At 37.1% G+C, this 24,401-nt stretch overlaps 1 protein-coding gene across 1 annotated transcript; it reads right to left on the reverse strand.

The window, feature by feature from the left end:
- Nucleotides 1–990: 990 nt before the first annotated feature.
- Nucleotides 991–7,034, reverse strand: LOC104232875 (haloacid dehalogenase-like hydrolase domain-containing protein At2g33255). The gene is made up of 5 exons (XM_009786163.2): nucleotides 6,489–7,034; nucleotides 6,311–6,353; nucleotides 4,732–4,792; nucleotides 2,190–2,324; nucleotides 991–1,770 (listed from the first exon to the last, which is right to left on the reverse strand). The coding sequence occupies exons 1-5, from the start codon at nucleotides 6,841–6,843 to the stop codon at nucleotides 1,606–1,608; spliced, it is 759 nt and encodes a 252-aa protein (XP_009784465.1). The 5' UTR covers nucleotides 6,844–7,034; the 3' UTR covers nucleotides 991–1,605.
- Nucleotides 7,035–24,401: the final 17,367 nt, after the last annotated feature.

Genomic DNA, 24,401 nt, shown 5'->3' on the forward strand with positions numbered 1-24,401 from the left:
CGTCTTATTTTTTACATGCATGCTAGTAGGTGAGGTTTTTTATGCCTCAATAGGATTAGTAAGGTAAGGTTTAGCACGGTTTGTGTTTCTTTGGTCTTATGCCTTTGGAAATTATCCACACGGCTATAAGATTATATGCCCTCGTGAGACTTTGTAGGCAGCTACACCATGAATCCTCTACATGAGGTTGCCATAGGCAATGTGAGGCGCAGAGGAGTGATTATATAGCCAAGGCATATGGGTAACAATACCGATGTTATTGTCCCACTTATTTGTACTTTTCCTAATTGTTGTATTTTTCTTTTCTTCTATTAATAAAAAACTAGCCCTAGGCACTTGCCTAGCGAATTGCCAAAAAAAAAATAAATGGAGCCAACCTTTTTCATATTCCAATTTTACTAAATTAACGTCTTTCTTCTTAAAACTTGGATAATCTGGACTATGGAACTACAGAAAATATCAAAATGACAAATATAATACAGTAAAATCTCACATCGTTTGTACAGACATATATTAGTTGCAATAGCAAAATGTTGTTATAGAGAACATTACTATAATTTAATATAATAATAAAGATCGATTTCAAAGAAAACTTGGCCATCATAGTAAAATGTTGTTAAAGAGAACGAATATTATAGAGAGGTTTGATTTTACATTTAAAATTTTAATCAAACTTAACGTAGTTTGAGTTTCGAGTAGCCAAAACGTCCAGTATTTGGGAACAAAGTACTTTATAGGCATACGTATAAATGAGTGTCATTGGCCACAAACTAGAAGCCAAAGACCAGTGAGGGCTGATAGAAGCTCACACACTTCCATATGTACACACAAAACAACTAATGGGCATGATAAATAAAAGACATTGAGGAATTACATTAGAGGCTACTTGCGAGAGTTCTTGATTCAGTAGGCAGACTAGTATCTTAGGTATTAACTTTGTACGGTTGCCTGCATGAAATCTACTCAAATAACTCATACCACTTTGGTCTGTTTTCTGAAATAAAAGAAAATCTTAAATTTAAGAGTATACTACAACAACAACGATAAACCGGTGTAATCCCATAAATGGGATATGGGAGGGTATTGTGTATGCAGACCTTACCCCTACCTTATAAGGATACATTAACGAGTACACTAATTCCTAAGAAATTCAGCTACTACAAAAAAATAGTTCGAATTTGACGAAGAAAAAGGAGGGTGCGAGTGAGAGAGCTGTGCTACCTAAGTTGCTAGAGCTTCCTTCGTAATCAAAGAGGTGACAAGAACACTACATTCAAAATATATTTATGATCTCATGACTATGTCCTGACTCCTGCCTAATTCACCCCAACAAAACTGGTTAGCCGATAAAACACTATTGCCTCTGTAAATCACCAGTTGTACAAAGAGCAAAACAAAAACTTATCTTCCCCATTTTTGGCTTGAAAGAGAAACGATTAATCGACATCTCAAAGATCCCAGCTCACTTGAGCAAAGCTGCATCTGATTAATATAAGCTTACAGTAGCCAAAAGAAACATACGTGCAGGAATATGATGTTGAGGCTTACGAAGGTAAACCATATCTCGCTGCTCAGCCAGGTAGGGGTTCCAAAGATTAGCGAAAATTAAGATGTCAGCTCAAAATGTCTTTCTAACAGTGACTGAACCTCAACAAGAGAAGACGCCTTATAGTCCGGTTGGTGTTCGACGTTTGCATATTCTGGAGCATCATACCTTCCTGTTTCGTCGAGCAAGCAAGTAAATGCTCCAGCTCGTTTGCCACAAGCAACCTGTAATCAAACCCCAAAATTTTTGTATCACAAAGCAGATATTTTAGCCTTCACTCTCTAAATGACAAGAGCAAGAAACAAAATTGGGTAGAAGTAACTACATAGATGTAGGAGCCAAAGCTCGTATATTAAGAACAGCGAGGAATAAAGTAAAGGTAAAAGCAAATCAAACAGGGAAATCGCCAAAGAAGAACTCGAGTATCAATTGTTTTAAAAGTAACCATTATTCTGCCTACACGTATGCCAAATACAAAGTTATGCCAAACCAAGATGATAATTAATACCAATATGAATTAGTTGAAACTTATTCAAGCTAAGTGAAGGGAAATGTCATCTTTCACAAACATGCATTAAGTCACCTATTTCAAAGAGCAGATGTGAAAGAGAAAAAGGAGCAGTCAGCTTGAGAGGAAACTCACATCATCTTTAAGGCTGTCCCCAATCATTATTACTTCATTAGATTGAACTCCCCAAGTTGAACAAATATGCAGCAATGGAGCTGGGTCTGGTTTATAAGGACGAAATTCCCTGCTCAGTGCAGGAGAAAATTTTACCTGTATCAAAAGAGATTCTAAATTTAAACTTTATATAGTATACATATTAGACCAGGGAACTAAGTGTGAACGGCATGAGCTGAGGTGACAGATATATTACAGCTGACATGGAAAGATTTGACAGCCAAAGATGAGAATAACCTGCAAATTTATAGCAAAGATAGGATTGCAAAACAAAACTAGCTTTTGTGCCCTTTTATCCTTTTTTTTGTGGCTTAGGGCAATTGAAATGAACTATCTAAAATCACAGGTGACGAATAAAATATCCTTCTCAAATAAAAAGACATGAAACCTGATTACTTTTTTTTGGATAAGTACATGAAACCTGAGTGCTTTCACAAAGTGATTTTTTATCTTTCCTTCTTTGATCATCACATGTCAAGAATCTTTTTTTTTTATAAGGATGTCAAGAATCTGTATTGCTAACAGGAAACGTCTAGTTTTATTGTGTTTTGAAATAGTTGTGAGATTAATCAAGGAAGTAAATCCATAAGTAAAACACCTGAGACTCCACTCACATTTCATTAAAACACCTGGAGACTTCATTCAGACTTCCAGCTCCCCCCCCCCTCTTTAATAAGTTAGACTTCAAGCTTCTACGAAGCCAGAATATTAAAGCAAATAAGTTTTTATTCTTGCATTCTTTTTTATCAGTAAAGTAAACATTTTATTGATGTAAAACTGATACTAAATCGATCAGTAAGTTTTTATTCTGTCATTCTAAAAGATCCTAAGCAATAGGATGGATAGGAGAATTTTGTTCACTCACTCTTGGACTCGTACAAAACAATGCATTCTAGATTCCTCCTCTCGGATATGTTCAGTTCAAAATGGGACTAGTTCTCCCTAAACTGTTCTCCAAAAACCAAACCCGAGACAAATACTCCTAAACTGTTTTCCAATCCAAACACTATCATAAATTTCCAAATAATGAGACACAATAACCCCAGAAATTGTCCGTGCAGATAGAAAACAGAAAAGATTAGAAGGCCTGGTCTTTTTCTTCTGATTTTTCTATAACCGAGAAGTTTCCAAGGGTTAGCGGCGTACGGTTCGAAACTCGGTAGATAATGGCTTTCTCTGAATATTGAAAGAATGAGTAAAGCCTATGTAATGCAGGCTTTGTACTTTCAGTACTATTTCCTTAATTCTATCTTTCAATCTGTGCAGTTTTGGGCTTGAGGTGCTTTCACTCCTAAATTCCCAGTGTTTGCACAGCTTATCCAGAATGCAAACTCCTAGATGATATCACTCCCCTTCTTTGAGAACATCATACTGGCAGTGATAACTGGCGCCCAGTGCTTCCTATTTTACATGGTACAGTAATAATCTACTCAGACACAGAACTGTAGTTGCGCTTTGACAAGCCAAATAAAGCTCAGTTGAATCAACCAACTATTCTACTATCCCAGAAAGTGCATGGTTATCTAAATGTTGGGAAGAGGTGTTCCATCACAAAAAGTAGGATTTTTGCATCTCAAAAGAGATGCAAGAGCGTCTTAGAAAGTTTTGCTGTTGCAAGACCACTAAAAATCTAAAATACAAGAGAAAAATGGCTTTAAGAGCCGCAGAATGAATGGTGTCTGCAGATTGTTCCTTATGACTATTCGATTTATTAGTTTATAACTGGTGAGCTACCTACAGCGGACCCAAGACGAAACAAGATGAAATTGAATTCACAGGAACTCCATGCATATTTCCCTTTCTTTTAAATAGGTTTGCATGTTTTTTTAATGAAAAAATGATGCCTTATTTTTCTTTTAAATATCATTTACAGATTGTCTTATAGTTTCCTTATCCAATTTTGCTAACAGAGAAGAAAGAGAGTATTGTCCATCTTTTCTTTCTCTTTCTCTTGTTACATGTTTCAGCTACATAGAATTCCGCACCATGTTACAGAAAGTTCCTTAGATTATCCTTTAAATCATTGTTCAGCCACAAGGCAGCTCCTGTAAAGGAATGAATTGAGAATGATATCATGCTCCTCATTAGCTCAACAACTGCCTTTAGCAGCTCTTCTCTGTTTGACTACAAAAACTTACAGATACGCCACCACACTATCTGCACAAATATCCTGGCAGTCACGGCTTTTAGCAGGTTCATTATCCTCTGACTGTGCTAATGAGTGAAGAAGAAAAAATTAAGCTTGATATCCATTTTGTTTTCCTATTTGCCTTTACTTTAAACTAAAGAAACTAAAGTGTAAGAACGAAGATATATTCTTCCTCTTCCTTCTCCTGTGCAGTGATTATTCTTGTTTCATCCCTTTACAGAACTAGCAGTTTCTTCTTCTTCTTTTTCCCGGAAAGTCCAGTTATCTTTATTCACTAATTTCCAGCATACAATATAAACATAACTTATGTCAAAACAATTGTTTTATATATTTAAGTGAAGAGAAAAAACTTACTCCAAAGCGTATATGAAACAAGTCAACTGCATCTTTGACATTTCGAGTGATTAATCCCCTTCTGAAATAGAATCACAAAACCAACAAATTATTTTCTTCCCAAGTGCCAGAAATATCTAACAATGAAATAACATCTTCTAGTACAATGAGTCAATGTCAGTACTTTTAATAGGAAGGAAGCATATGTCACATCTATCCAGTAACACCGACACAGAAATGCGGACTGTTTCCTTCTATCTAATTTATCAGAGATGTGATGATAATCCGGCTTCTGGAGCTTAACTTGAATTATGTCATTCTCTCATCTAATCAAAAGTGTGGTCCACGGGAATCCACCGATAGTGAAGAGCATAAAATAATGTAAGATACCTTTGACACGTATCAGAAATTTTAAAAATCTCACGAGCTTAGTATTCCGTTACAACTAACCTCAAAAGAACGAAAGCATTTTGTTACAACAGATTTATCAATTGGAATATAATTTGGCTACATCCTCGTGGCAGAGAAAAGGGAGGAAAACACTAAGTGATGCATCCTAAAAAAATACAAAACAGAAGTCTAAAAGACCAATAAATTGAGAGAAAAAGTTTTATGCACAAGAGCACTGCCAATCAAGCTACCCGGGGAATTGTATTGTAATTTGTAAATACTCGAAAAAATGGAAAAGAAAATGTGGCCAATTTGCATCCCAGGACTTTGGTTCACTAGCGAAGGTAGTACAAAGCGGAATGTGTAGTAGGAGTACATCACAAGTACGGAACCAGGTTCAGTATTATCGTTTAGAAGGGTAGAGGAGCATGTCAATGATCCATCGAGTTGAAGTTGGAAACATCGGATTTCTTGGTTTAAAGAGAAAGGCCTGGCCAATCTGCATTCTTGCATCCTAAAGCAGTCTTAAGAAGCACTTTTTTAAACTTCAACCCGCACCTCAAGAATCAAGATGGCAACTTTTCAAAGAATAAGCAAAGGTAAGGAGTGGGGATGGAAAATTAGCCACATTAGAACTTAGGCCATGACATTGACAATACAAAATAGATGGGCAAAGGCGACACAGAGAGGAGGAAAAATAACTACTTTGATGTAGGAAAATGCTCAAACTGGTTTCCAAGGAACTGTATAAAGAAAAAGAAACAAAGATGGCAAAGGCTCTAGTAGCTCACAAGAAACATAGCATCAAAAATGAGAATTAAGTCGGAGCTCCTTAAGGTGCAGCTTGATTCTCACCCAAGTCTCCCTTTCTGCTCACCTACTCTGAGCTATTAACCCCCCCCCCGCCCCCCGCCCCCCTTTCCCCATGAATCACAACAACAAATGAATTGATTGCTCGGTTCAAGTATACGAATCCTCCGTATCCCTTCAGCTCTATTTGGGCGCCCACTTCATCCAATTAAAATAACTTCTTTATAAGGACACCCAAAATAACCTTTATAAATGCTTGAGCTATAAAATTCTATAGCTTCTACTCTAGCATACTAGATGCTAAAAAGGAACTATATATTTCGATACAGTTGAAAACATCTAGTCAGTAAGTGTTGCCTATTATTTCCTTCTTATATTTTTTTGGATAAGTAAGTCTTACCTAATATTCTGAGAATCAAGAAAACTGCAAAGTTCTGCAGCACCTGCACCAAATAAAAAAAAATTAACAAGAGAAGCAATTAATCAACAGTAACCTCAAGAAACAAGGACAGAAAAATAAAAAATCAAAAAAGACTCGATTTTTACCCCCCCCCCCCACAAAAAAAAAAGGAAATTACCGGGCATGATTTGGAGGCGATCCTGACCCTGTTTTTCAAAATCAGCAATAATTTCATAAGCCCTACGTTGTTTATCGGGGCTCCAATTTTCAATGTGGTGCAAAATATCAATGCCAGAAGGGTTCTTGGATTTAACGGCAAGGTACTCATCATGACCAAGAACAGCTTTATACATGGCTTGAAAATCAATAACGGGAACCGTTAGGGTTCCGTCCATGTCAAATACAACACCCTTAAGATGGGGTTTTGAAGAAAGAGAAATTGAAGTGGATGTAGATATAGCCATTGTTGAAAAAGAAGAAAAGGTTCTTGTTGTATGTAGAAAAAGGGAAGCTTTTGAAAGTAGAAGCTGCATTTATTTACAGATGATGTAATGGATTTGTTAGTGCGTAAATGGAAATAAAGAGAGAGCTTTTTATTAGTTGGGTTGTGTGTGATTAGGAAGAAGACAAGTGGCAGTGATAAGTGGAAGCGGAAATGATATTTAAGGTTGGTGTTGGAGAAGAAGACAAGATTGTCATAAAAGCATATATGATGCAAATGAGTTGTGTTTTTCTGATTTTAGTGAATATAAATGTAGAATATTCTCTCCATTTATTCTCCCTCTAAAAATATTGTCTGCTATCAAATTCAAAATATTACTAAGAGCCCGTTTAGATGGGCTTGTTTTAACGAGGTTTTGATACAGTTACCCACAAAAATAAAACTATTTATCCTTGTATGTCCATTTATTTTTCTACTCATAAACTAATTACATTTTCTACCCATAATAATGTGGGGAATCTTTTCATTATGCTCCAATTCTTTTTTTATTTCTATGCTTCTTTTCTTCTTCTTCTTTTTCTTTTCTCCTTTTCTTTTTTTCTCGTTTTCTTCTTATTTTTTTCTTTTTTCCTTTTCTAATTTCATTTAACTTTTTTTTATTCTTTTTTTCTCTTCATAATCTAATTTTATTTACTGTTTTCATTATTTTTTATTATTCTTTTTTTATACAATAAGAAAAAATAATTGATATAGTAAATATTTGTTCACTTTTTTTTAATATAACTAGTACAATATGCCTTCTGTTTTTTTTTTCTTTCTCATTTATTAAACTCAATTATTAAACTAAAATAATATTAGTTGTTACTTGATCTAATTCACTGAATATCACATTGATTGCTGCATAATCAGATTCTAAGAATCAACACGTGATTGTCATGCAAACCTTGATCTACTTCCCTATAAATATCAGTACACACTCTACCATTAGCAGTAATACAACCAGTTATAGAGCAAGAAAACATAATCTACGGCAACCAGATCTCCATATATACTAGTTAGAATAAAAATAACAATAAAATATTAAAAAATACAACAAAAGTATAAGTAGCAAAAAAGACTTCTAGTACCATGTAATACCAATATGGTATATATGTATACCAACAGAGCATGTGATTTCTCTAGAATATTGTTACATCTATCTGCAACTATACTACTGTACCAAAACATTAAAGGACACAATAAAAGTATGAGAAAATTACATGCTTGTATTGCAAGCTAAATATTCGCAAAACAACTTGCTCATTTTGTATACTAAGAGGGTATATAGGTATATGGAGTTGTTCCAACAATTGCCTATAACTATAAAAACTATTACATAATATACATAATTTATGTTCATCGGCACACAAAAATTCCATATTGCAACTCATGTTCATATAAATAATTTCATAATAGAATTCACTTAAGATGCAGCTAAAATAACCAAAACAATGTTCAACTACCATATGATATCAATATGGCATATAACTATACCAACATGGTATACAGTTTTACTAGTTAATTCTCAACAACTATATGACTATACTACTATTACATAACACACATGCGTAAAGAAAAAAATAAAAAAAATAGTTTACCATATATTAATATAATAAGGTATTTCAAGATATTGTTCTATATTACTATTATTAAGAGAAAATCAAATATTGCACCAATTAAATGCAGCTAATACAACCAAAAAATGATTCAACTAGCATATGATACCAATATAGTATATAGCTATACTAATACGGTATATAGTTGGAATGAATTGTATACTAAAATGGTATATTTGTATACTATTTGAGTATACAATAGAAATTCGTCTTCTTCTCTAGTTCAACTATATTTCAACCCAAATTTCTAAAATCTACTACAAGATCTCCACCAAATTGACTAAAGCTTTAGCTACAACCTCAAATCAACTTTTCAAACAAACTTATACAGGATCGGATCAAAACAATTAAAAACTCAAACAAACCAAGTTATGAGTTTCAAGCTTCAAGGTCCTTCAATGGTGGATTTAAATTTTTGTACAATAAATCTCCAAAAACCAGCACCAAAGGTACAATCTACACACCAAAGAACAATAACTAATGAATTTCAACAGTAAAATACTATAAAAAATCAGATCTGGCATTTTGAACTCGTTCATATGGAGTTTCAAAAATTGTTTCTTGAATTACAAATTGTTTCAAAAACTGATCAAAGAATTACATCGGGTTATCTTAAAGAATCCAAAACTATACTATGGCCATTTGTTGGTCATTACAATGGGAGACTAATTAATCACTACGCCCTGAAAGCAATTTGACAGTGCCTGTTGTACCAAAACATCTAGTTGCTGGTGATAAGAGTTGGGCAAAAGAAAAGTTGTAAGAATTTGCTTCCAGTCGACTCTGCAACCAACCCCTCCCTCTAGAGAAGCCATCAGTCGTGAACTTCAAAAATTGGAGGAAGGTAAAATGAGAAATAAGAATAAGAGGAACAAAATAAAGACGGGTATATAATTTGGGGTGCATGGGTAGGAGTAGTAAATAGTTTGGGCCTGGACATTAAATGATAAATAGTTTGGAATTAATGGGTATAAAGTGAAATTTTCTTTTTATGTTAAGTTAAAATAACTTTTAAGCTATTTTGTAGTGTTTGGATAAAATAAAAAAAAGTACTTTTAAGCAATTGTGTTTAAGCTAAAATGACAAAAACAAGCCAAAAATAAAAGGCTAGAATTCTTAACTTATGACTTAAAAGCTATTTTAGTTTAAAAGTCACTTAAAACAAGCACATCCAAATGGTTGTTTTGCCAACCTAAATTCAAATCTATATATTAAATAAAGGAGGGAATAGAAGAGATGATGTGGCATGCCTCTAAAGCCAGCAAATCTATTTTCCTTTTATCTCCTTTTTTGGCATTTTTTCCTTTCTATTTTGTTCCACCAAAGCCATATTGAAAGAAGTAAAACTGAATTTTTTCTGTTATTTTGTGTATTTAATTGCCCATAAATTATGAGTATTTACTTCCCATTAAACTTTTATTATTTACTGCCTCAAAATGTAACGTATAGTTATCTAAATCCATTAAACCCCTTAACTTGTCGATTCACAAACATTAGCAGTTTTTTCATTGGGAAGAATATGAGAATTCTGACCCCTTAACTCTCAAAGACTTCCAATTCTCCATGACAGTTATATTGCGTCCATTCCCTCTCTCATGTAAGTTTGGAATTGCAAAGACTAGCTTTTGGCATTCCTATTGTCACACCTCCTTTTTACCTACATCCCCGGAAGGGTGATGTATAAGGGAGTTTTTTCCAACTTAAAGTGACAATCGAAACGGGATTATTTTATTTAAAATCAGAGTCGTCACTTGGGAGATTTATGGTGTCCCAAGTCACCGGTTTTGAATCCCGAATCGAGGAAAGATGACTCTATTTTTGCAGTCCACGAACACAGAAATCCGGATAAGGAATTCTATTAACCCGGGAGAAGGTGTTAGGCATTCCCGAGTTCCGTGGTTCTAGCACGGTCGCTCAATTGTTATAATTGGTCTATTATCCGATTTTAATACATGTTTTAGCATATGGTTCAATTTTAACTTTATAACCGCTTTTATTTAATTAATTAAAGGAAGATTATAACGTCATTTAAAATATGTTTCAAATCACGTCACATAAATGCATCCGCAGTCCGCAACATATTTTATCTAACGTTGAGATTTGGATTTGGGTCATATAAATGCGCACTCGAGTTTAGGGAGGTAAATTATTAAAATAATGCGCCTAAAGCAACTACGCGTTTTAACTTTGTGAGGACCACGGGAAAATCAACTAAATGGCACACCTCGATATTATTAAAGCAGAAGACATTCAACAAAGTGAACTACGGACATTCATTGTTTAAAACTAATTCAAAATTTAGGATCACAACTACGTTACGAGAACCGTACCCTTAGTCGTGACGTTAGAAATACTTCCAAACCAGCATATAACTTCATTGTAACTAACATCCTAGAAAGAGATAACCAATCCTTAAGGCTGCTCAGATAATCCATGACAAACTTTAGCATAAAGCGACTTTGCTTGGTATAAAATCAAACTAACTAATTAAACTCGAACCATATTTATTACCATTGATTCCATGAACTGTGATTTAGATGACTATTTACGGACAAAATTACGAGCTGATAAACCCTTTTAAACATATTCTAGATCAATAATAAGATAAACAAAATAATCATATTGCATTCATGATCATCGAAAACTATTGGCAAGAATATGTAAATAAATTTAAATAGATAATAAGAGAGGAAATGAACCTAAATACTGAAAATTGATTGTTTCACAATTTGAAAATGCTAAGCCACGGAATGAACAGGACCGCGAACAAGATCTGAACCGGAAAATCTCGCTGGAAACCTCATCAAATCTCTGAGCGGACTGCCTCGCTCTGTTGTACCACAATTCCCGGGCAGCTAAGGTCAGAATTGCTACGAGGACAATGTTACTGCCAGTTGAACGGAAAATGGAAAATTTGTATTTCCGTCTAAACTCAAAAGATGATGGATATTTCCTAATCTTTCGGATCTAATAACGTGTAAAAGAAAGAGCAAACAATAGCAAAAAAGCTAAAACACGGAGGTTGTCAGAGACTGAATGGATTCGGGTAGATTCTCGGATCTAGACTTCATTTGTAAACAAACCAAAACTCACAAACATCTACAACGAGCGTCACTGGCGACAACTTCAACTACAAGAGTGCCAGAATGACACCAAAAACACACAAAGGGGTCGCTAGGACGTTAGATTTCCGACCAGACTTAGCGACACCCAAACTGGCCACATTTGCGAGCGAAAAATAAAAGAGAATGAGGCCAGTAGCAGCATCGGATAGAGATAGATGAGTCGTGAGTGATGGCTTCAGGCTGGCTTTCACACTGTTTCAGGTGTAAAAATATGTTATCAATGGAGCATGGGGAAGTTGAAGGTTAACAATGGTGGGAGACAGCCTTTCCTGGTGAGTTCACCATTGATCTGGTGAGGGTCGTTGCTCTTATTGGTGTGACGCTACTGCTGGAGGAAAGGTGTGTATTGTGTATGGTCGGGTGGTGAGGGGAGGTGGGTGAAGGTCGGGTTGTTTTCAAATTTCTGGCGATGGGAGGGGTCCGCTACTGTTCGTTGTTCTCAGAGATCGAGAGAGATTGGAGGATCCGTTCTCGCTAGTTTTGTGTAGGAGGCGACGACTGGAGGGTCTCTGGTCGTTTGGGATAGATGGTTGATGGGTTTTATGTGTTTAGAACCTGAAGAGGAAGCAGAACGGGAGGGGTCGTTTTTGAGCTAGGGTCGTTTTGAGAAGACGACGCGCGGGGGGGTCCTTTTTTGGTCTGTGGTGCTCAGCTTTTGCAGAGTATCTACATTCTTTCTTCGCTCCCTTTGATTTTCTTTAAGCATTAATTTATAGGTAGAGTCTAGGTTTAGGTGTATCTTTGTGTATTTTGCCCATTAGTCCCTAGGTCTTTTGTGTTAAATCCTTAAGGACTTCTTTATTTGTTTCTTTTTGTTCCAAAGAAGAGTCTAGAAGGGTCCCTAGGCTTAATGGACTAATCCGAATTTCCAAGAATTGGGTTCTAAAACTCTTAAAATTATGATCCAACACCTTAATTGACTCATTTTAAAGTAAGATAAAAATACTACCCCATGCGAAAGCTAACACGAAACTATTATATATTTTTTTGTAATTTTCATTTTTCTTGTAATAAACTAAAGTAAAAGAGTAAAAATAAGTTGAAATAACTATATTAGGCCTAAATTAAATATTTTATGCTAAAATATAAAAATCTTGGGGAGGGTCAAATCACATGTCTACAGCTGCTCCTCTTTGATTGGAAACGCGCAGAGTTTTCAGACAAAGACTGACTAGATAGGTTTTTGACCTGACCCTTATTCGGAGAGACTAAAACTAAGAGAGAGGGGAATGTGACCGAGCCCTGGTATCTGAGCTGCCTACATATCCTTGGCTATAAAGGAATCAGGCCACGTGTAGTTTAGAGGTGATTGAGGTGATGGAGTATGCCGAGGTGAAGAGTCGATCGAGGTGCCGTTCCGCGGTCCTGTTATTACATCAGAAAATCAAAAGATGAAAAAGACTAGCTAAGCCTGTCAACTACGAGTTATAAGATTCCTATCTATGAGTTTTCTGAAGCTTGATCTTGCAGCTCTTGTTGCCATGTTGACTTGTATTCTCCCGGTGGAATTCCTTTGTTGTCGACTTGAATTATAATCTGAGATTTTTCCCTTTCTTCAGGTGGACGCCTGATTGCCAAAAACTTGAATTGTATTACCGTGCTCTCCAGGTAGGCGCCTGACTGCTAACTTGAAATGTATTCCCTGCTCTCCAGGCGAGCTCCTGACTGTTAACTTGAAATGTATTCCCTGCTCTCCAGGCGGGCTCCTGACTGCTAACTTGAAATGTATTCCTTGCTCTCCAGGCGGGCTCCTGACTTCAACAAAATAGACAAAAACAAAGAAAAATTTTCTACCTCAGTTTGGGTATCTGGGCACATATGTAAGTGTAAAATGAACCACATTACCAAATATCAATAAGTACTTGAAAGCTAAAACTTGAGTTATACTCCCTTGTTCTCCAGGTGGGCTCCTGATTGCTGACTTGAAACGTATTCTCTGCTCTTCAGGTGGGCTCCTGACTGCTGAACTTGAATGTATTCCCTGTTCTCCAGGCGGGCTCCTGACTGCTGAACTTGAATGTATTCCCTGCTCTCCAGGCGGGCTCTTGACTGCTGACTTGAAATGTATTTCCTGCTCTCCAGGCGGGCTCATGACTGCTTACTTGAATGTATTCCCTGCTCTCCAGGCGGGCTCCTGACTGCTGATTTGAAATATATTCCCTGCTCTCCAGGTGGGCTCCTGACTGCTGATTTGAAAGGTATTCCCTGCTCTCCAGGCGAGCTCCTGACCGCTGACTTGAATGTATTCCCTGCTCTTCAGGCGGGCTCCTGACTGTTAAACTGAAATGTATTCCCTGCTCTCCAGGCGGGGTCTTGACTACTGACTTGAAATGTATTCTCTGCTCTCCAGGCGGGCTCCTAATTGCTGAACTTGAAATGTATTCCTTTCTCTCCAGGCGGGTAACTGATTTTAACAAAATAGACAAAACAAAGAAAATTTTCTGCCCCAGTTTGGTAGCTGGGCACATATGTGAGTGTTAAACTGAATCATATTACTAAGAATTTGAAAGCTAGGTCCCATTATCCATGGGGGTCCTGACAACTCTTAACTAAATGACAATTTTAAATCTAAGCTATATCTTTTAAAGGCATGACTTCCGCTACATCTTGTTATCTAAGAAGGTCTTAAACTACTCCCCGTTATCCAGGAGGGTCTTGACAACTCTTAACTAAACGGCAATTTTAAATCTAAGTTATATCTTCTAAAGGTGTTACTTCCATTAAATCTTGTTATGCAAGCCAGTTTTAAACTATGTCCCATTATCCAGGAGGGTCCTGAAAATCAAAAGTCAATTTTTGTCTTAAGAGTGATAATTTCACGGCTAAATTATATTACCCTACAACAACTTACTCTAAACCTTGTTATCCAATGGAAATCCTAAAGCTAAGTCCCGATTCAGGAGGATCCTGAAAACTCCTAATTGAATCCTATCTCAAACACGTAAACTTTGAAGCCTACTTATGTTCCTTTGGGGCGCACTTATGCTAGATCTTGCTACTCATAATTGTTTTGAATTTTAAACTAAATTCCATTTTCCAGGAGGGGCCTGAAAACTTTAAATTAAATCCCATTATCCAGGCGAGTCTTGAGAGTTTACGGTCAAACCTGTCTGGTGCTTGCCTTTCCTTGCGGTGGGTTTCTCCGAAACAAATGAGATTTCCTGCCCCTGTTTCAAATCATAGAAAAATCTTATCAGTTTAAAAATATGGTGGTTGGTTTGTGGCCTTGACTTTGAGGGCAGTTGCTCCTTCACTTCTCATGATAACCGATTTCCACTCGAAGACCTTGCTTGTTCCTTGACTAATCACTTTCTGTGTCATCCTTATCACAGAAAATACCTCTTCTCCGTTCAGACCCAATACCCTCTATCTGTTGCATTACTCATGAACTGACATTTACCAACCTTTGTGTTTCGCCGAAAATACCTTTGATCCGTCCACCTAACACCTTCCATTTGTTGCATCGTGCTCTTGTGTTGACATGAATTCCAAAGCATGTTAATTGTCATCCACTTCGTGTGCATGTTGTTCCTTCTTGACTTAAATCACTGGCCTTGGCCTTGAAGTCTATTGTTCCCTCACTTGTCACGATAACTTTGATTTCTGCTTGGAATACCTTGTTTGTCACTGGTTAAACACTTTCTTTGTTGATCTTATCACAGAGAATACCTTTGACTCGTTCACCCGACATCCTCTATCTGTTGCACTGTTCACGAATTGAAATATACCAAACCTTTGTATTTCTCATGGACTCCAAAGCATGTTGATTGCTACCAACTTAGTGTGCTTGTTGTTCTTTCCTAACTTATGCCACTTTGATGTACTGGCCGGATCCCGTTTTGTGCAATTGTAAAGCTGGTGGCAAATTTTGAAGTCATTTCTCACTTATTCTGACCAAACGGACCCAGGAAGAATAAGTAAACAAAACAAAAGGATCAGAGTAAAGGACAAAGGAAAGAGATGATTCCTAACAATAAAACTACAAAGTAGAAACCTATCAGATGCGGATACCAACTCTAATGACCATGACATGCACATGTTGATTAAGTGGCCTAATCTGTCAAACAAGTCTGATGTCCAACTCTTGTTATACCCCTGAACCATGAAACTGGACTTCAATGCTCCGATTATCCAATCTGATTCACAATCCTTATTCGACTTGTAGTGCCCGAAGGGTTTTCACCATCAAGCCTCTCTCATTCTATTCTTTCTCTCAACTTACCATCGCCTTACGGTGCCGGCAAGGGTTTTCACCAATAAGACTCTCTCATTTTTGGATTTTTCTCAGCTCCCGTCGCCCTACGGTGCCCGTGAGGGTTTTCACTAATAAGACTGTCTCATTTTTATTATTTTTCTGCTTGGACCAGAGTGTTGCCCCTGATATGAATTACCCCTCCTTGCTTGACTTGGCATCTCTCGAAGACTGATTGGAAGGTCTTTCTTTAGACCGTAACGTGGGCTTTTGGATAGGGTTAAAAAGAAAGGATATCAAAGGCTCAAAACAGTTCACATGGGTTCAAAACTATAACTTTCGGAATCAGATTTCTTACAACAACCACAACTTCTGCCTCAGTTTCTTGCTTGAGGACTTTTGGATTTTTATTTTGATGAGACCGAACCGTGCGGCTGCCTACGTATCCTTAAAAGGAATCAGGTCGAACGTAGTTCATGTTATAGGAATTACTTTGTTTGTTGTGATTTTTCTTTTCTTTTTCTTTTCTCTTCTTTCCTTCTTTTCTTTTTGTTGTTGTTTTCTTCTCTTTTTTCTTTTTTTTCTTTTCTCTTTCTTTTTCCTTTTCTTCTCTCTCTTTTCATTCTTTTTCTTTTCTCTTTTTCCTTTACTCATCTTTCACACTTGCGTTTCTGAACTTTGCTACTGATTCCAAAAGAGGGTATGAAAGAAAATAAATGAGGCTCAAAGGGGTAACGAAGGATAAAGTGTTTAGATAGCAAAACAAAATGCTTTCATCATTCTAATCTTCAAAACATGCCAAGTACAAACAACACAATTAAGCTAACCAAGGAAAACATTCATAACACCTTTTTATTGTATCAGACTTGATAACCATATCCACACATTCGCTTTCTAAATCTGTTAAATACAAAGCACCATTGGACAATACTCTCGTTACCACGAACGGCCCATGCCAATTTGGGGCAAACTTGCCTTTAGCTTCAACCTGATACGGTATGATGCGTTTCAATAGTATTTCTTTTTGTTCTATCTACCCCAGTTTCACACAATTCAGGCTTGAAGTGATCTCAAAATGCCTTTACTTATTTCCCTCAAATGTCCTTTCATCTTCAACATTGTTTCATTGCTTCGTGATTAAACTAATTTTCAAAACCAGGTTGAGAATTACGTGTGCATGTCATGTCACTAGAGTTAACAGGAAAAGAACTATCAAAAGAAAAGAGAACTAAACGAAAATGACTAGAAATCACAAAAAACAGAAAATGACATTAGACAGATGGTGAAAGGGTTTAGACAACAAAACAAACAAACTAAATTGGGGTTATAAACCTAGAACAAACCTAGACAACACTAACCGAGCTATTATGACTAAACGAACTAAGCAAAATAAATGGATAGAAAGGTTTGAGTCCCAAGACAATATCCGGATTACAACCCTGAAATAACCCGCACAACAGAAATGACAACAAAATAAACCACCAAAACTCCTCTCCGGCCGACCAGGAAATGGAGCGTCTTTCCAATTACCAAGCGCGGTACTTTAGCCACTGAATTCTGCATCAGCAATACTAGGGCCTCCACAAGTCTTCATCACATTGTTCTTAACAAATTGCTTTTGGGTTCCTTTTGCTGGCTTGTTCTTAAGATCAACCCCTGATAGCGTTGAAACTTAGTAGCATGTAGACCTCCGAGGCTCCCAGAAGAATTCTCACATTCCTTTTCAAAATAAAACATACCCACCATATGCGTCTTATTATGCACATGCGATGGACTTTGGCTAGTATCTGCTACATCTTGATTTTGCACGACAATGTCGCTTGCATCAATAAGCTTCTGAATCGCATTCTTCAGATTCTAACACTTCTCTATGTCATGCCCTGGGGCATCTGAGCAATAGGCGTACCTTTGAAAAAATCAAACTTCTTTGAAAGAGGGTTTGGCATTTTTATCTGGGTCGCCTTCAACATGTCCAATTTCCTTAGCCTCTAGAATAGACTGGCATATGACACTCCCAATGGAGTGAATGTTTTCTTCTTCTGTAACCTCTCGTTCTTAAAGGCTTGACTGGGCTGGAAACCTGATCCAGGGGGTTTTCGATAGGCTCGTGGGGGTAGATAGGCATTTTGTGGAGCTGGGTACTGGGAGAGTGATGTACGACTTTGGGAGTTCAGTGGAGAGAAGTGGCATTGGGGAGGATCATCTGGTGCGTAAGGATATCCACGGGGACAATGTCGAGGCTGGAAGTGTTGATTGGGAAAGCCCATTGGATCATCTTTTTGTTTCTCTTTCTTCCACCCAAGCTTACTGGGATGTTCTGAATGTTTTTCGAACAACTCATGATTTTGCCTGACTTGATTCCCTCTTCTACTAGCTCCCCCATTTTTAACACATCATTGAAAGGCTTCCCCAGGGCCGGGATCAAATGACTGAAGTAGGTGGGCCCCTGAGCTTGTAGGAAAAGCTCAACCATTTCTTCTTCACCAATCGGGGAATTGACTCGAGCAGCTTGCTCCCTCCATCTGAGCCCAAACTCTCTAAAGCTTTCCTCCGGCTTATTTTCCATTTTAGATAGGGAGGAGCGATCTGGGGTAACACCCGACCTGTATTGAAAGTATCGAACAAAATATTGAACCATGTCACCCAACGTAGGCCACTTACCAACATCTTGGCGATTATGCCATTCCAACGCTGCCCCAGTCAAGCTCTCACTGAAGTACGCCATCAACACATCATCTTTCTCGCCAACACTTCTCATTTCACTGCAATAATCCCTCAAATGGGCTACCGGATCTCCACACCCATCATACAAGTTAAATCTTGGCACTTTGAATCCCGCGGACAGGCAAACGTCAGGGGACACAGATAGTTTTTTGTAAGCCATGCTACCCTGGTCTCCCCTTCCTTGTTTGTTCTTTAAGGATTGTTCTATGCCTTTCAGCCTCTTGGGTATCCCATCTCGCCCTTTTCTTCCTGTGAACTCTTCATTTACAACATGAGGCCCATCCCGCAGACCCTGCTTGTATGAGTTGGGAACCTTGTGGGCAACCTCTAAGGGGTAATATTGGGCATCATGAGCTTTGAGTGGATGTTCATTGTTGGGGATGGTGGATAAGATTGGAGAGCAATTTTTGGGAAAGGCAATTGGAAGATGAATGATGGAGCTACTAGGTGGTTGGGAAAGCCATGATAAGCGGGTGGATCTGGAGAGTATGAGGGATCATCTGGCACTGTGACCGGTGTTTGGGTAAGGGTAGCATTTAGGAAGCTAGGTGGTGGCGGGGGTGGTGCCTTCCCAGTCATCCAAGCCTAATACATGTCCGCCATGTGTTGTCTTAACATCCTCACCTCTTCAACCAACCCATTGTCCTGTTCAACCAATTGCTTTTGGGCACCTGTATCAACCAACTCAGTTTTGTTGTTGTCTGCCATTGCCTTTTGACTTTATGTTGTGAAGAGGATTTACTACTTCGAGGACCACAAACCAACCACCTTTCTGCTATGAAGATATCAAAAGGAACAAAATGAGGTCATCTCGTTAGCGTTAGGGCATTTATCACCAGAAATATCACATTGCGTGCAATGCACCTAGCAACAATTAATGGTTCTAGAATGACTTCGAAGGTTATAAGGTCACTTGGCATCATCCCAATCTGTCCATTTAAATCTCCTCTTTTCTTTTCTTTCCTCGCACTTCTTAGCTCGCTCATTTTCTTTCTCATTTTCTTTCTGATTGTCGCTCTTTTCTTCATTCTCAATTCTCACCTCCCATAATTTCACCATCTTTTCCTCTATTTTTATTCTTCTTTTTTTTTCTTTTAAAAAAAATAAAAAAATGATTCGATCGAACCCTATGTAGGTTGCCTACGTATCATAACGCCGCATGAATCAGATCTTTGCGTAGTTCGGGAAGATCGGGAACAAAGTAAACAAACTAACGTTCTCATTTCATTTTTTTCTACCTTAATGACTGCTTTGATGAGCAAGGAGAAATAAAAGAAGCAAAACTATTTTTTTTTAATTTTCTAAACTTAATGTTCTATAACCTGTTTTAAACTCAAGCTTAACGGATTTTTTTCTTTTCTTTGAAACAAATACTCTATTAAGGAAAAACTCTAGAAGTGAAAGATATTTTTTGATTTCTTTTTTTTAGGAAGAAAATCTAAAGAGTGAACCACAGAAAAATATTTAGAATTTTTATTTGATATTCTGATGCAAGGTTTCGAAACAAGCAATAAAAAAGATAAAATAAAATATTTTTGGATTTCAATTTTGATTGCCTAAAGAAGAATTTCTAATGATAAAAAAGGATAAAGTATGTTTATTTTTCTATGTACAATATCCTAAAGTTCTAATAAAAATAAAAAGATTTTTTTTCATCTTTTACTAATTTCCCCAAGAAACATCTCAAAAGAAAATCTTTTTGGATTTTGGAATTAATACCTTAAAGAAGGATTTTAAATAAGTACTAAAAGAAAATTCTCTTTTTTTTTTGAATTTTGGTCCTAATATAGTAGAGGAAATATAAAAACAATTCATTTTAAGTCCTAGATATTGATTGCCTAAAGAAAAACGATCTCAAAGGAGAATTTTTTTTTATAACAAAAACGTAAAATTTCTTCTTTTTTTGTTTCTGGATTTTCGACTTGTAACACATTTCCACATACAAAATAAGAAATACAATAACAAAAGACTCGGCAAACTTAACCTGACTATTACAAACTCTAACATCACCTAAAAGACTAAAAATACTATACATGATTAGAATATAAAACAAAAACAATTGACTCAAAAACATAAAATGGCTCCTCGAGCAGCTCCTGAATGCAGTGATCCTGGGGTATCTGTCATGCTCAAACTCCAGTAAGTAGATCCACATATGTATGAGAAAATTTAAACTAGCACTATGTGAGACAATAACATTCCCTAAGACACATGCAATACATGATTGAGGCTATTTTTACAAAATGACTTATTTGGCCAAAAAGTGATTAGAAGTGCAAAATTTGGCTAAGACCCCGCAAAGACAAGAACCTAAGATTTACTAGGAAGACCGTACCCTATGTGGGTTGCCTACGTATCCCGCCCCGAGATATGAGAATCAGGTCCGCATAGTTCGGGCAATTTGGATACGTGCGAGAATTAAAACAAAAACAACTAATTTAAAGAAAAAAAATATATATATTTTTGTCTTTTCCTTGAAAATGATAAGACATGCAACATCTTTTTTGGATTTTCTTTTTCCTTCTTTTTTATTTTTTGATTTTTGATTTTTGATTTTCGAAAAATGATGAAAAAGTGCAAAATCCTTTTTTTGAATTTTCAAGCTCTTTTTCCTTAACAAAAGATGTGACAGAAAACATAATTGGGCCCCACTCTCTTCACATTTAACCCTATTTTTTTTCATTTGCCCTCAACTATCATTAGTCTGCCAAATGACCCTTTTACGCTCGGAGAAATGCAACATGTAGCACATAGGATGCATCAAGATGGTCTGTTATTTTGGGTACACCTGTCCTAGATGGACCCAACCCTTGTGTTGAGTCCCCAAAGTCAAAATGCACATGATGCAAACAAGCGTTCCTACTGGGGATCTGGCATGAGGTCTTGTTATAATAGGTTTAAAACCTGGGTTTATTTATTCTAGACCTGGCTTACCCGAGCGGACAACTCGATCCAAGGGGGGGCTGCGTACCGATAACCAAAAGATCATCCGGCTTTGCAACTTGTCCGAACCTCGTTCTATTTGGGATATGACACTAACAGAAAGAAGTCACGACCAGCGTGCACTCCTCGGGAGAGAGAAAAGAGGGGTTTTGTAGCAGTTTAAATATACAGTTCAGATAATATCAAAGCGGTAAAAAGCAACATTTAGCACATTAGGCTCAAACATGTAATAAAATCAGATAACAGACAAAGCCAAATACAACAATTATTCTAAGCTCGAATTCTTGAACCTTGAACCAGAAGTTCTGGGTTCGGTCCCCAACAGAGTCGCCAGAGCTATCACACCTCCTTTTTACCTACACCCCCGGAAGGGTGATGTATAAGGGAGTTTTTTCCAACTTAAAGTGACAGTCGAAACAGGATTATTTTATTTAAAATGAGAGTCGCCACTTGGGAGATTTATGGTGTCCCAAGTCACCGGTTTTGAATCCGCAAACACAGAAATACGGATAAGGAATTCTGTTAACCCGGGAGAAGTTGTTAGGCATTCCCGAGTTTCTTGGTTCTAGCACGGTCGCTCAACTGTTATAATTGGTCTATTATCCGATTTTAATACATATTTTAGCATATGGTTCAATTTTAACTTTATAACCGCTTTTATTTAATTAATTAAAGGAAGATTATAACGTCATTTAAAATATGTTTCAAACCATGTCACATAAATGCACCCGCAGTCCGCAACACATTTTATCTAACGTTGAGATTTGGATTTAGGTCACATAAATGCGCACCCGAGTTTAGGGAGGTAAATAATTAAAATAACGTGCCTAAATCAACTAAGCGTTTTAACTTTGCGAGGGCCACGGGAAATTCAACTAAATGATACACCTCGATTTTATTAAAGGAGAAGACATTCAACAAAGTGAACTATGGATATTCATTGTTTAAAACTAATTCAAAATTTAGGGTCACAACTACTTCACGGGAACCGTACCCTTAGTCGTGACGTTAGAAATACTTCCAAACCAGCATATAACTTCATGGTAACTAACATCCTAGAAATAGATAACCAATCCTTAAGATTGCTCAGATAATCCATGACAAACTTTAGCATAAAGCGACTTTGCTTGGTATAAAATCAAACTAACTAATTAAACTCGAACCATATTTATTACCATTGATTCCATGAACTGTGATTTAGATGACTATTTACGAACAAAATTACGAGATGATAAACCCTTTTAAACAGATTCTAGATCAATAATGAGATAAACAAAATAATCATATTGCATTCATGATCATCGAAAGCTATTGGCAAGAATATGCAAATAAATTTAAATAGATAATAAGAGAGGAAATGAACCTCAATACTGAAAATTGATTGTTTTACATTTTGAAAATGCTAAGCCACGGAACGAACAGGCCTGCAAACAAGATCTGAACCGGAAAATCTCGCTGGAAACCTCATCCAATCTCTGACCGGACTGCCTCGCTCTGTTGTACCACAATTCCTAGGCAGCTAAGGTCAGAATTGCTACGAGGATAATGTTACTGCCAGCTGAACAGGAAATGAAAAATCTGTATTTCCGACTAAACTCAAAAGGTGATGGATATTTCCTAATCTTTCAGATTTAATAACGTGTTAAAGAAAGAGCAAACAATAGCAAAAAGCTAAAACTCGGAGGTTGTCAGAGACTGAATGGATCCGGGTAGATTCTCGGGTCTAGACTTCATTTGTAAACAAACCAAAACTCAAAAACATCTACAACGAGCGTCACTGGCGGCATCTTCAACTACAAGAGTGTCGGAATGACACCAAAAAACACACAAAGGGGTCGCCAAGACATTAGATTTCCGACCAGACTTAGCTATACCCAAACTGGCCACATTTGCGAGCAAAAAATAAAAGAGAATGAGGCCAGTAGCAGCATCGGATAGAGACAGATGAGTCGTGAGTGATGGCTTTAGGCTGGTTTTCACACTGTTTCAGGTGTAAAAATACGTTATCAATGGAGCTTAGGGAAGTTGAAAGTTAACAATGGTGGGAGACAGCCTTTCCCGGTGAGTTCGCCATTGATCTGGTGAGGGTCGCTTCTCTCATTGGTATGACGCTACTGCTGGAGGAAAGGTGTGTGTTGTGTATGGTCGGGTGGTGAGGGGAGGTGGGTGAAGGTCAGACTGTTTTCGAATTTCCGGCGATCGGAGGGGTCCGCTACTGCTCGTTGTTCTTAGAGATCGAGAGCGATTGGAGGATCCGTTCTCGCTGGTTTTGTATAGGAGGCGACGACTGGAGGGTCTCTGGTCGTTTGGGATCGATGGCTAATGGGTCTTATGTGTTTAGAACCTGAAGAGGAAGCAGAACGGGAGAGGTCGTTTTTGAGCTAGGGTCGTTTTGAGAAGACGACGCGCGGGGGGGGGGGGTCCTTTTTTGGTCTGTGGTGCTCAGCTTTTGCAGAGTATCTACATTCTTTCTTCGCTCCCTTTGATTTTCTATAACCATTAATTTATAGGTAGAGTCTAGGTTTAGGTGTATCTTTGTGTATTTTGCCCATTAGTCCCTAGGTCTTTTGTGTTAAATCCTTAAGGACTTCTTTATTTGTTTCTTTTTGTTCAAAAGAAGAGTCTAGAAGGGTCCCTAGGCTTAATGGACTAATCCGAATTTGGCCAAGAATTGGGTTCTAAAACTCTTAAAATTATGATCCAACACCTTAATTGACTCATTTTAAAGTAAGATAAAAATACTACCCCATGCGAAAGCTAACACGAAACTATTATATATTTTTTTGTAATTTTCATTTTTCTTGTAATAAAATAAAGTAAAAGAGTAAAAATGAGTTGAAATAGCTATATTAGGCCTAAATTAAATATTTTACGCTAAAATATAAAAATCTTGGGGAGGGTCAAAAATCACATATCTACATTTATCATGGATAAGATCGTTCACTTCAACAGCAATATGAGTTTGTTTACTCTAATTTTTTCTTTGTGGGATTTATTTTAGTAATAGCTA

The sequence above is a fragment of the Nicotiana sylvestris genome, chromosome 1 (assembly GCF_000393655.2).
Source record: "Nicotiana sylvestris chromosome 1, ASM39365v2, whole genome shotgun sequence".
Classification (NCBI taxonomy): domain Eukaryota; kingdom Viridiplantae; phylum Streptophyta; class Magnoliopsida; order Solanales; family Solanaceae; genus Nicotiana; species Nicotiana sylvestris.

What these genes read in the sequence shown, in the direction of transcription:
- LOC104232875 (XM_009786163.2), bottom strand. Translation starts at nt 6,843, where the DNA reads ATGCAGCTTCTACTTTCAAAAGCTTCCCTTTTTCTACATACAACAAGA. An exon ending in TCGCCTCCAAATCATGCCCG is followed by an intron (nt 6,354 to 6,488) that starts GTAATTTCCTTT and finishes TATTTGGTGCAG; the next exon opens with GTGCTGCAGAACTTTGCAGT. An exon ending in GGGACAGCCTTAAAGATGAT is followed by an intron (nt 1,771 to 2,189) that starts GTGAGTTTCCTC and finishes GTTTGATTACAG; the next exon opens with GTTGCTTGTGGCAAACGAGC.